General features: G+C 55.1%; 1 protein-coding gene across 1 annotated transcript in view; it reads left to right on the top strand.

The window, feature by feature from the left end:
• Positions 1–13,651, top strand: part of NOL4L (nucleolar protein 4 like) — a 126,945-nt gene that overhangs the window by 50,073 nt on the left and 63,221 nt on the right. The window contains exon 3 of the mRNA XM_070420133.1: positions 5,861–5,972. Coding sequence (XP_070276234.1) covers positions 5,861–5,972 — 112 coding nt within the window. The remainder of the gene's footprint in view (positions 1–5,860; positions 5,973–13,651) is intronic.

Genomic DNA, 13,651 nt, shown 5'->3' with positions numbered 1-13,651 from the left:
GAAAAAGTCTGAGGACCTGGTCCCCAGCCTCAAGGAAATCCGTTTGATTTGGGGTGGGGAGTTCTGAGAGAAAAACAAAAACAAAAAAAACCGCACAGAGATGTCTCTAAAACTAGGAGGGAACAAGAGCCTCGGTACCTGGGTATTTAGCAAAGGTATCTCCAGATACTGTGCTAAGCCAGGGGCTTCCTGAGAAAGGTGGATGGAAGCCAGCATTCTAAGCTGTGGGTAGGCAGAAGGGAGGAGAGACAGCTAGACTGCTAGGGGTGGGGACGTCCCACATGGGGAGGTGGGGAACGTCACATGGGGAGGCGGGAGGGATGGCGGCCTGAGCACAAGCACGAGGGGCCCGCCTGTGTCCTGGCTCCATCTCCCTCTTGACCCCCATCGCCATAGCTTGTGCACAGCTTCGAACCGTTTGTCCAGTGCCCACCACTGAACCAGGAAAGCCAAGCACTTCATGTTCATTTAAGCCTGACAGCAGCCCTGTGATGGGCTGTGGTCCCATTTCACAGTTAAGGAAACTGAGACCCAGAGAGTTCAGCTACTTGTCTAAGGTCCCTCCGCACCTGAGTGGTAGTCAGCCAGTGTCCTCATGGCCCCTCTGCGTTGGCTTCCTCGTTGGCTTCCTAGAGACCTGCCCCTCTGGGACCAGGCTTCCCCCGCCCCGAGGCAGATACGACACCCCTCCTACCCCAAGTTCTTGTCTAGATAGCCGTGGACTGCAGGGGAGGTGGCCTGTGTAAGTCTGTACTTTCTCCATCTGGCCTGATTTTTTAAAAACCCAACCATCTGCCCTGGCTGGATGGCTCAGCTGGCTGGAGTGCTGGTTGCGAGTTCAGGGGAGCATACAGGAGGCAACTGATCTATATTTCTCTCACGTCATTGTTTCTCTCTCTCTCTTTCTCTCTCTCCCTCTTTCTCCCCTCCCTCCCTGTCTCCCTTCCTCTCTCTCTAAAATCAGTAAAAACATATCCTCCAGTGAGGATTTTTTTACAAATCCAGCCCTAGCCAGTTGTTCAGTGGTTAGAGTATCTGCTTGTGGACTGAAGGGTCTCGGGTTCGATTCCCGATGAAAGGCACATACCTCAGTTGCAGGTTCAATCCCTGGCCCCTATTGGGGCGTGAGGGAAAGGCAATAAATCGCTGTGTCTCTAACACATCAATGTCTCTCTCTCTCTCCCTCTCCCTCCCTCCCTCCCTTCCCTCCCCTGTCCCTTCCACTCTCTGAAAATCAATGGAAAAAATATCCTCACTTCTCAGGTGAGGATTAAAAAAAGAAAAGAAAATCCAACAATCTGCTGTGTCCTTGTCCTCAGAAGATGGCCTTTGCCCTAAGTGAGTCTTAAGGACGAACCCTTGTGCCAAGGGCCTTAGAGAGAGGAGGGTTCGGGCTGAGGGAAGCAGGAGATTATTATACCATCTGGCCCACCTCTCCTGCTTCTCAGCACATGTGGGAAAGTTGTGGGAAGGGAGCTGTGAGGGTATTTCCACCAGAGGGTCCTGGGCAAAGGGAGGGCCACCCAGGCTGGGGCCAGTGTGGTATCGATGAGACCCAGCACATTTGCTCAGCGTTAAATTTGCCAGTGCTGGGCAGGTAGCATATGCCAGGCCCTGTGCTCAGCACTTCCCAGGCACCAGCTCTTGGTGCTGTTATCCCCATTTTGCAGATAAGAAAAATGAAGGTCAGAGAGATGTGGACTCTGCCTGAGGTTGCCCAGTTGACATGCAGAGCAAAGTAGCTGGCCCCAGAGCCTGCACTCTGAGCACTACACAGCCTACCTTTCTTCAAACCCCTGTGGTCAGCTCGTAAGGCCAGTGACTTGCTGCTTCCAGGTAGATGGGTAGGAGCCAGCCAGACCATGTGATTTCCCTGGTTCCCTTGGTGTCCAGCACCACGCCTCACCTGCAGGCACCCCCTGGCTATTTATGAAGGCCAGGGGCTGTGGGCTCCATGCTATGGAGAGGGCAGAGCCAGGCTGGTATTGGCAGCATTTGTGTCCCTGGGCCAAGCGGCCGTCCAGGCCTTGCTCTGCATTTCCTGGCTTCTCGGCCATATGCCCGCCGCGTGCCCCACTTCCCGCTGCCCAGCCTGGAGCTGGCACATGACTGGCAGTGAGCCAGCTGGGCTGTGCACAGAGCTGGAATTTCAGCAGCGGGGCCAACGCTGAGTGGAACAGGCCAGGGCCCTCCTGCAGTGGGTGTGAGGCCAAGGAGGCTGCCGCACCCCCCTCCTCCCTGTGTGTCTCCTCTCCCTTCCCCCTCTCCCCCATCTGTCACCCTTCTCCATGCCACCCTTTCCCTTCTGGGGGTGGGGGTGGTGCCTGGATGTTTTTGTCCCCCTCTTTTCATCTGCCATTTCTTTCATCCGAGCCTAACTCTTCAGGCTCACGAGTGGACCTGCCCCGCCCGACCCGGACCTGGGGACAGGGAGCTCCCAGGAAACTGTGCTGATGGCTGCAGAGGGGACAGCCTGGCACCACAGGGTTGGTGTCAGGCTCTTGGCTGAGGTGTTTGGGGACCTGTCTCTCTGTGTTTTGCCAAACCTGAATCCTGGGACTGCCTTATCTCCAGGGCAGCTGGGACTTTCGGATCCTTACAGGCCTGGGGTGCCTTCGGGAGGCAGGGGGCTGGAAAGGAGATGGGTCAATGCTCAGGGCATTGAAAGAGGCGCATTCTTCAGAGGGAAAAAGAACTTTCTGGCGCCTACCACTGTTCAGCAGTGGATCAGGATCAGGTAAGGAGCTTTCTGAAGCTGGAGGTGTATGAGCTAATGCAGGGGGAGTCCCACTTTGGGTGGCAAGCCCGGGCCTTACTTTTTGCCTCTGATGCAGTGTGACTTGACGGCCAGAGGATCCCAGGAGGTCTTGCCATTGCCGGGGCCTGGGGAGGTTTCCATGCGGTTCTACAAAGTTCCCTGGACCCACATTGAGACTGGTCCTTTCTCAAGGGGCTTTTCTGGGGCCTGCACCCATCTGGGTCAGAGTGAGCCCGTTTGCTTCCTCCCTCGCCCCCAGGGTGCTGGTAGGCAAGATCAGGTTCCAGAATCCGGATCTGGATGCCCAGACGACTTTGGAGTTGGGGCCAGATGTGGTCAGTAGCTACTCCAGGTCCACCACGTGCTAATCCACCCACGGGGCAGAAGGAGGATCTTGTAAAGTGGTGCAAATCCCCCCAATTGGCCTCATCTGTCTTAGTCGGCCTCCGGCCTCCGAGTTGGGGAGCGAAATGGAGCCTTACAAGTCAGCGACTCTGTAAATAGCTTCTGCTCTTCCTGCCAGCAAAATCTCTCTTGGTTTTTATCACTAGGAAGAAGGTAAGAGGCAAATTCACATGTAAGTGCCAGGGTCCAGGCAGAAGGCCCCGAGGAGAGCAAGGCAGCAGGCCCCCAAGGCAGCTGAGGGAAGCTAAGTGGAGACAGGGGTCCTGGAGCTTCCCCTCCTTAAACACAGCAGCTCTATCTTTATCTGTTTCATGTTTTGGACTTCAGCATAAGAGTCTATTTCTGAAAACCACCATCTTACTGACTAGAGCATCCGCTGGGATTGTCCTTCTCATTTTTAATCAACCTGTGATCCTGTGGCCTTGGACATCTGTGCATCGAACAGAAATGGAGGTTCAATTTCTCGTGTGCACAAGCCAGGAGGGTGCACCAAAAGATGCCCCCAAAAGGTCGCAGGCCCCACTGGGGGAAGCATCCTCCATGCAGGTCCCTACAGCAGTGCAGAGCTGGGCTGACTCCCCAGGGAGCTCTTAGCAAGGCCACAGACATTCTAGCCATGCGAGACAGGGCTTCCTTCCTGGTCTTCAGACAGCTCGAAGGACCTCTCACCTATCTGCCTCCGGCCAACCCCTTCTTCCCCCTGTGGAACAGGGTCAAAGGGGGTTGCACCAGCACTCCCCCTGCACGTGGCGCTCCAGCCAGCCTTTGCATACTGCTGGGTCTGCAAGGCCAGGAAAGCTGGGGCCACCATTCTGGTCTGTGTCAGAGCCCTCTCTGGGAACCATTCCTGTACTCTCAGCAGGCCAATGGACAGCCCTCAGCAGAACAACCAGGCCAGGAAGGCCCTCTCTGAGCCGTATAAAAATGGTTTCAGTGGCAGTGAGCTCCATGTGGAGAAGTAGGGCTGTCCCTATGGTATGAACCTCCCTTCGTTTTCCCGCAGGCTGCAACCCTCCTCCCCAAGTCCTCTACTCAGCCGTTCTGAGGCCTGGCCAGGAATATCATGCCTCGGGGCACCTACAAGGTCATCTGGTTGGCCCAAGTTAGCCATAGCCCTCTGCTTTACTCCTACAGCCACTAGCCCTTCCGCAAGGCCCATCCCTCCCAACCCTGCAGCCCGAGAGGGATGTTCTTCCCCTAAGACTTCCAGGCAGCTTTGGGCTGGGATGAAGGTGTGCATGTGGGTGGCAGGGAAGCTCCCATCTCTCAGCCCTGACATCTAAGAAGGCCTGGTGCATGGCTGACCACCACCTTCCCACCCACCAGCTCCAATCAGAGACCAGGGTTTTGCCCTTGTCCCTGACCTCCAAAGAAAGGCAATCAAGACAGGGAATTTGGAAGGGAGATAACTCATCAAGAAGCCTGCCTGCTCCGCAGAGCATCAAATCAGCTGAGAAATAACAATTGTGTCACCAAAATTAACTCTGCTTTTGCAGCCAGCTGCCAGGCAGGAGTGGTCCCTGGTGCTCCACAGGCTGGCTGAGCTGGGAGCACAACGGAGCTGGTCCTCTCAGGGCCTGGCTGCAGCTTGGGGTGCCCTGAACTTCCTACATCCCCACCTCCCACCTCATCCATCCACTCCGCCCTACACTACCCAGCCCCCTGGCCACCACAGAGATGGAGCGGGGCGTTTGTGCATCCCTAAGGAGCAGCTGGGCCAACTTTCCCAGCTGGGTTGCAGCGAGGACTGTGGAATGCTGGGGCGATGCTGCCCCTTAGTGGAGAAGAGTGGGAGGGCCTGGGCTCTGGGAAATGGGTAAAAACCAGCAACTGGGCAGCTATGGGCCTCAGCCAGGGAACCTGGGCCTCAGAGGTCCTTCTGGACCCCTCAGGCAGCCAAACCAGGGCCGGTGGGTTTCCCAAAACCCAGAGCAAGAGGAGAGGGGTGGGCCAAGGAGCCCACCTTCCCCACGCCCCCACCCAGCTTCTCTCTTGTGTTCTCTCCCATGCCCCCCCCTTCTCTTCTCCCGAGCTAGGGGAGGCCCTCTGGAGGCCGGTATGGGGTGGTGTGACCTGAAACATGGGCTTCAGTCTGGCACTGCCTCTAGAGAGCTGTGTGACCTTGGGACAATAGGTTCACCTCTCTGGGCCTCATGACCTAACTTGGGACATGGGGGTCCTAAGAGTCTGTCCTGTTTGAAAAATCTGATCCCTTGGCATCAGCCTTTCACAGCTCTCCCTAGAAAGGTTCTTGATCTGTGAGTTTGCGCAGAAAATAGCTTGTAGAACCTTGGCCCAGAGCCTGTAGATTTATAAACGGGTCTCAGTTTATCCATCTCTGGGAGGGGAAATTGTTTCATCCTACCCTAGAGCGGTGCTCATAAAGCTCATTTCTCAGTAATGGTAATAAAATGTTCTGAGAGGAATATTACTAGAATATAGGTTAAAGACTAGATAATGTTTAAATGCTTTGCTTTTTTCATTTTATTCAAATTTTTAAAAACAAATTTTCTGCAAAAGCACTGACTCATTTCCATGACTGGGAATCGAGGACATCTGCCCCTTACTCCTCAAATCCCTGCCCTTCCTGGCAAGGGCCAAGGGCCTGCCACCAAGTGCAAGCACAGCCCTGTTGACGGGGCGACTGAGCGGCTCCCCACGGATCCATATAACAAGCGAACCTCCTCTCCCCTCCAGATTGCGGAGACGTACGCCTTCCTTCCACGGGAGGCTGTGACCCGGTTCCTGATGAGCTGCACAGAGTGTCAGAAGAGGATGCACTTTAATTCCAACGGCCTGGAACCCAAAGGTAGGGGAGGAGGTGGGCGCGCCGGAGGCTGGCAGGTGCGGGGGCTGTGCGGGGAGAGGCTCTCCCGCCAGCAGGGCCAGCACAGACAGAAAAGTGCACGTCCAGCCGTTGTCACAATTCCCAGAGGCTGGTGTGAGTCCATGGGGCTGCCCAGAGAGCCTTGTTTTTTATTTGTTTGTTTGTTTTGTTAATCCTCACCCGAGGACATTTTCCCATTGACTTTTAGAGAGTGGAAGGGAGAAGGGGGAGAGACAAAGAAACATTGATGTGAGAGAGACACATCAATTGGTTGCCTCCCGATAGAGCCTGCAACTGAGGTACATGTCCTTGACCGGAATCGAACCCAGGACCCTTCAGTCCGTGGGCTGATGCTCTTATCCACTGAGCCAAACTAGGCAGTGCTGTTTTTTTGTTTTGTTTTTTTTTAAGGCAAGTTACACTGAAAAACAAATAGTACATCCTGACTGCACTTCCGGGCCCGGGTCACTGTTCTTCTCCCACGAGGCTCTGAATGGAAATGCCCCCCTCGCCCGCCCCATTCCCTAAGCTCTAATTCTTCCACCCAGGCCTCTCCCTCAACAGTGTCCCCTGGGTTTGGTCTTGCTGACCCAACTGTAAGCTCTCAGAGGACAGGAGCACAGCCCTATCCTGCAGCCACCCAACTGCCAGCAGTAGGTCCACCCTCAGTGTTTGTCTCTCCTTGTGTACAAATCGGAAATCTAGGGGGATTGGTTAGAATTTAAAATGCCCAGAGCCCTTGTGACCAGCCCTGTTGGTCCCTTGGACCGACATCCGTGCTGTCCAGCTCTGCCGACACAGTGAGAGGCAGCAGAGACCCCCACATTAGTCCCCCACACGCTGAACCCCAACATCCCGGAGGCCTCCAGGAAGTCCCAGGGCCATCTGTTCACGGTCGGCTTAGGCACAGTGAGATGGGCCAGTGCATGTGACCGATGTGGTATAACTTGCCCTGAGAAATGGTGCCCACGTGGGCGATTTCTCAGGGCTTCTAGGCTGCTCCTGGGCATCAGGCCTGCACAGGTTGCTGCAGCCCATGGGTGTTTTGCCTGAGGACGGGAATAGGCTCAGAATGAAGGGTGAGCAGTTTACTCAGGTGCCATTCGACAAGTCTGGAAAGGGAAAACCAACAATGAAGCCCAAACAGGAGACCACAGAGGAACTGGAGCGCAGGAGTAGAGTTTCCCTCACTTTGGTTGTCCCTGCGGCACATGAATATCAGGGACAACTTCTGACATCGGCCAACTCATCAGGTGCAGAGGCTTTTCTGCCCGTGGGGGCCGACAGGCCACCGCCGCTTCGTCAGGTACATCAGAGAGCTTCTAAAGCTTGAGGGACAGGAACAAATCTAGTTAATCCCTCATAAATGCCGGGTTCCTGGTTTAAGAGCAGGGCCTCCAGGCCACGCTGGATGAGTTAAAATCTCAGCTCTGCAGCTCAACAGATGTGTGTCCTGAACAAGGGACTTCATCTTTCTGAGTCTCAGTTTCCTCATGTGTAAAATGGGTTAATAATGGTAGTCACCTCCGGGGCTGATGAGGTTTGAGAGTTAATTGCTGTTCCTGGCGCAGGGCTACCATGCCCAGGAGGGGTGACCTGTGGCTGTTGCCGTTGTTGTGATAACCCTGGATGCTAGAGTGAGGCCCCTGCACCATGCGTCCTGGCCCGGCTGACTGGCTGTAGCCTCGGGGCCAAGACAGCAGTTGGTACCTGCAGATGGTACTAGAAAGGCTTTTCCTGCTGCACTCCCCACCCTGCCCGGGCCTGGGTCCCAGGGGTGCCCACCCATCCACCTGTCCTCTCCTGTTCTGTCCTAGTCGTTTCCATAGCAACTGGCTTAGTCAGATACAGAATCTGTTCGCCTGGGGGAACAGAGGCAAGGCCAAGAGGGGCCTTTTGTGGGCTGCTCGGGTATCTGCAGGCTCCATCTCTGCTGCTCCCTTGCTCTCTGCTGGTGTGGAGAACATTCTCACCTCCCCCAGTCCTCAGAGACGGCTGCGAGGTCTCCAGCGCTGCAGTTCCACTCCTCATCTGTGGGCTTCCGCGTGGCTGGGAGGGCGATGCCAGCACAGCAGCAGCCTGTTTTTTCGTAGCTGCCATCACCATGCCTCCACCCCAGGGTAGAAGGAGGGGGAGAAGGAAGGGAGGGAGGTGGGGAGGGAGAGAGCACACAGCCGGAAGGAGCCGCCTCGAATATAAACCAGCTCTGTGCGCTCTGGGCTGGAGCCTCTCTTCCCAAGGGCTTGCTCCGGGCAGGACCGAGGGCAGACGGAGGGAGGCTGTGCCTGGCCCATCCTGGCCTGTCCTTGGGTGGAGTGCCACTTCTCTGTCCCCAGGAGCGGAGCTTTCCCACCAGGGAGAACAGGAGACACTGGGGAAGCAGGAGACGGGGCGCCCGTGGAAGGGCGTGAGCTTGGCCTTGCCTCTGTTCCCCCCGGCAAACAGATTTCGTATCTTACTACTCAGTTGCTGTGGAAACAATCAGGACGGAACAGGAGGGCACAGGAGGATCAGTGGTCACCCCTGGGACCCAGGCCCAGGCAGGGTGAGGAGAGCAGCAGGGAACTCTGTTTCCTGCTGTGTGTCCCTCAGCCGGTTAGAGGACCTCTCTGAACCTCACCTGCTCATCACAGCTCCTAGGAGCCTGGGAGGTATCTGTCCCGGTTCACAGCTGAGAAAAGGAGGCATGGAGAGGTGTCATGGTGAAATCACTTGTCCAAGGTCCCCAGAAGGCAAGAGAATTTATCTTCTCATCAGCACTTCCCTCCTGGGGCTATTGTAAGGACTCAGTTGAATTAAACAACCGTGTTCTGTAGGGCACCTGGTGCAGTGGGAACATCAGCCTGGACCCCATGTTGTTACACATGGAACCCAGACACAACACTGCCAGTGTCCAGGTGGTCCCACAGGGAGACACACAATCAGTCACCCCACCCAGGTGAGCACCCTGGGTCCACAACCTGGACGCTGGGCAAAGAGAAGGGAGGGTTTGTTCCTGGCAGCTGCCAGAGGAGAGTCTTAGACTCTGAAAAGCTTCCCTGTCTGCTTAATGGCCAGAGGCATTAGCCGCCTGGACCACCCTGGCCAGCTGGCAGGTTCCCCTTTCTCCTGCCCCAGCTGAGAGCCTGGGGATCCTATCTCTGCCCGCCACGCTGGCCTCTCTGGATGCACTCAGCTGCACCTACCGCTTTCACAGGCACCCCTGCCAGGCCAGCCCTGCCTCCTCCCTCTCCCACCCGCCCACAGGGAAATCAGAGCCTGCATCTGGCCACAGAGGCCAGCCCTGTGTTCCTGTCCCAGGAAGGTGGGGCAGGAGGGGGACAGGGAACAGGATGGAGAGTTCTTGAGGGGCTGCCGGGAGAACGCCTCGCTTCCTGGCCGAGTGTTAAAAAGAAAGAAAGGAAGCCAAGCAGCCTTCCCTGCTCAGCAGTTTGTCCCCTGCCGAGTGTGGGGGCCTGGACGGCCCCAGGTCCTCCCCCAGCACCAGAAGCACAAACAAAGGAGTCTGCTGAGGATCAGGAAGTCCGAGGATGGGAAATTCCAGGGCCTCCCAACTCCACGCTCTTCCCCTACCAGCTCCTGAGCAAGTCCAGGGGGAGAGGAGACAGAAAATGGAGGCACGCTTCTGTTTCCCCCGATGTGACAAAATATTGTCTGCATGGCTGCAAACTAGGAGTTAGCACTGGGCAGTGCCAGTTACCTATAGGAAGGTTCCTTCCTCCACAGCAGAGCCGTCCACTCAGAAGGAGGCTGCTTGGCAGCCAGGCCCAGACTCCTCTGTGTGGTTTCCAACCCCTCGGGCCTGGCTCCTCCAGATGCCCCGCTTCCAGCCCGTTCTCCGGCTGTGCAGAGGCTCCGTGCTGGCCTGTCCTCCCGGCTCTCGTCCTCACTTGCTGGGTGGCATGGGAGATTGCCCGGCCTCTCCACGTGCTGTTGACTCTCCTGTAAAGGGGGTATTAATGCTAGTCCCCACCACAGGGAGTTCTTGGGAGCATCAAGCAGAAGGGTCTGTGGAGCTCCTTGCGAGTGCTCAGTAGCTGTCAGCTGAGTGCACGCAAGTCCTGTTCAGACCCTCTCTCCACAGGGCTGCCTTGAGTGCCTTCTCCTCTGAGCTCTGATGGACTGGCCATCAGTCCCACCCTGCTGAGTTCAGGGACTGTACCTACAGGGTTCCCCCACCTTCCCCACCCTGAATGCTCACACATCAGTGCTCCTTGAGGACTTGCTGGTCCACTGATTTACTTCCTCCTGAAGAGTTTTTTTCGTCGCCTTCTGAGTTGGCCTCAGGCCTCGATCTCTCTTTCCATATCTGAGACCCATGACAGGCTGGCTGGTCTCAGGGCTCCTGTGTGCCAGGCCTTCATCACACATGTCCCTCAACACCCTGCCCTGCCTGGGACAGCTCCTGCCACTGGCTCCCAGAACCATTCCTTACGTGACGCTCATGAGAACTGCCACCTTGTATTCCACCTTCAGGTGAAATTTGCACCCATTAATGAATGCCATTGGCGCCCAGCTGTGGAGGTCAGAGCTCAGCTTGGCCTGTGTGGCTTGGCCTCGGTAAAACCTCTGCATCGCTGATGACTTTCAAGGCCTGTAAAACTAGGTCTTGCGCTTGGGCTGGTTTCCATTTTCCTTAGCAAGGAGGTGTTGTGTTGAAACGTTTCTTTGGGTGGTTCCTCTGCCTCTCTCCCCAGCAGCCTGCCTGATTATTTCGGCTCCGTGACCCTCACTAGCTCCTAACTCACCAGTGGTATCGGATTATTTGTGGCGGCTGGAGCATGGCCACTGTATGTGTTGATCACAGCAGGGGCCTGTCCTGTCTCAGCAGAGCCCAGGAAGCCGCTTGTCGGCGTTCACATGTCTGTCTCAGCTCATCCCCCATCCTGGCATTTATCTCACCTGTGAGCGCCTGACCCCTCCACAGAGCTCCCACTGGCCCCTGCTCCTTATCTCTTTCCCACTAAGCTGATCCTCTCTGTGGGGGCATTTATCACCTCCAGAGCAATGGGGCTCCCCACTGTTCTGTGCTGTCGCTGAGTTCTGACCTCCCACAACCAGCTCCCTGGCGCATTCCCTCACCTGGAATGTCCCCTGCCCGCCAAGGTCCTGCCTCCCCCACAGAACTCTCACTTCTGGAACTGCAGACGTGAGCATTTCACTGCATACTGACCTCTGATGGATGTGTGTGTGCTTCAGGATGTCCCCGCTTTCCCAGACGAGGGCTCCCACCTCTTCTCTGTGTGCCCTCCGGGCTCGACTCTGGGCACCAGAAGCAGTTTCTGATCTGTGGACATGCTGGGAGGGAGCAGGCCAAGGAAGACCCCTTCTCCGGCCTCCCACAGTGCCATCCCAGCTATCGCTGTTTTTGTTCTAACCAAGCTGTACCTGACTTCATTAAAGAGACTTTCTCATAAGCAGCTGTGGCATTTCAGGGTGACCAAACACTGAATCCCCGTGACACCGGGTGCAGCCTGCATTTGTGGCTCTGACCAGGGACCCTTCTCACATACCATGTTGTCTAACTGCTTTTCACCGGAAACCCCGTCTTTGGGGAAATGAAATGGGAATGGCAGAATTCTCCCTTCTAAAACCCGTGATCTGACAACGGGAGCCATGGCTTTTTTGAGTGACACCATCTCAGTGTCGTCGCTGGGCTGTCTGCCTCACATACTGCATCCGCCCCCTGTCGAATTTGGGGGGCCAGGTCGTCTGGGTTGACGGTGGGACAGCGAGAAGAAGAGGCTGCGAGGACACTGGAGCACACCTCGGTTCCCCACCGCACTGGGGTCTGTGCCAAAGGGTCATGTGCATCTGTGTCAAAGAGCCCTTTTGCCACCAAACCAAGAGGAATTCTCTGAAAAAAAAGTTTGATCCATTCAAGTTTCTGAGACATTCTATGTTAGTGACATTTACCTCTTCCTCAAGAACAAAAATCTTCATCAAAGAACACAAAAACTGACCCTAGCCAGTTTGCTCAATGGGTAGAGCATTGGCCTGCAGACCAAAGGGTCCTGGGTTCAATTCCGGACAAGGGCACGTATCTTGGTTGCAGGCTCCTCCCTGGCCCGGGCCCTGGTCGTGTGTGTCCATGTGTTTCTTTCACATTGACGTTTCTCTCAGTCTTTTCCTCTCTCTTCCACTCTCTCTAAAAGATCAATGGAAAAATATCCTCAGGGGAGGACTAACAAAAACACACACGCACACACACACAAAAAATTATGTGTGTGACAACAAAAAGCTAAACAAAGCTCTTGTATAAAATTTGGTAAGAAATGTTATTTAGGCTGTGTGTTCACCAGATGTACACGGCCTCAGAATAGCACCCCTAGTCTCCGGGCCCCATCTGCAGGGACCCCATTTTCTGCAGGCCTTTCTATCCTGGCCAGCTAGGAGCCTCCCTTCTCCCCTTAGGCGTCCCTCCCCCTTATTTGCAGGGGCCTTGCTTTCCTTATTCTGGTAAAATATTTATAATGTAAAACTAGCCATTTTAATGATTTCAAGTGTACAATTTAGTGGCATTGGTTCTTTTCACGTGTTTGAGCAACTACCACCACTATCTATTTCCAAAACCTTTTCATCACCCCAAACACACTGTGTGCCCATGAAGCAATGACTTCCCATCCCTGCCCCCATCCCTCATAACCTCAATCCTACTTTCTCTGTGACGGTGTCTGTCGTAGATATTCCATCGAAGTGGAATCACACAGTAGTTGTCCTTTTGTGTCCGGCTCCTTTCACTCAGCACAGTGTTCTCAAGCTCACAGGGGCTTTCCGGCCTGGGCTCCGGCGCTGGAGCAGCAGGTTTAGCAAATCACCTTGGAGAGCCTCTGCATTCCGCCACCTGGGCCCTATCACTTGCTTCATCTCCAGCCCATCTCTTGGTGGTGATGGTGGAGGGGAGGCTTTGGCTAGTCCCAGTGTCGTTCGTACACTCAAGTCCCAGCTCATGAACAGAAGTAGGCACCAGGGAGAACTGAGGCCTGGAGTCCTGGAGGCAGGAGCTGGAGGCCAGAGAACAGGTGACCAAAACTGTTTCCCCAGGGAGAAGGTGAAAGCAGGGTCAAGTGACTAAATGACTAAGTGAGATGGGTCCCAGCAGGTGGCTCCAGGACTTCAAGCTTGGTCGCAGCAAAAGACGTCCAACGCGGGACCGGGACTGGGGAGAAGCGACAGGCTCTCTTTTAACCATGCTTCCTGTCCTCCTTGACTTATTCCTGTGCCGTTGTCATCTGCCCTGTGTGCCACCCACAGGGCCACTTTTTTTTTTTTTTAATATATTTTATTGATTTTTTACAGAGAGGAAGGGAGAGAGATAGAGAGCCAGAAACATCGATGAGAGAGAAACATCGATCAGCCGCCTCCTGCACATCTCCCACTGGGGATGTGCCCGCAACCCAGGTACATGCCCTTGACCGGAATCGAACCTGGGACCTTTCAGTCCGCAGGCCAACGCTCTATCCACCGAGCCAAACCGGCTTTGGCACAGGGCCACTTAAGATGCAGAACTGCGCAGTGTCCATTGGCTGGATTGTCCATGGCAGCAGCCTTTGAAGAAGGCAGCTCAGCCAGAGATTTTAAGAGTTACCGAATATTCCTGCCCTTCAACCCATGAATTCCATTTCTTGGAATTTGTTTTAAAAAGAAAATGATCAGAAATT

Source organism: Myotis yumanensis, unplaced genomic scaffold (genome assembly GCF_028538775.1).
Source record: "Myotis yumanensis isolate MYYU_CA2020_CCGP unplaced genomic scaffold, mMyoYum1.0.hap1 SCAF_7, whole genome shotgun sequence".
In the NCBI taxonomy this organism is placed as follows: domain Eukaryota; kingdom Metazoa; phylum Chordata; class Mammalia; order Chiroptera; family Vespertilionidae; genus Myotis; species Myotis yumanensis.
This window is presented reverse-complemented; position numbering and strand designations above follow the sequence as displayed.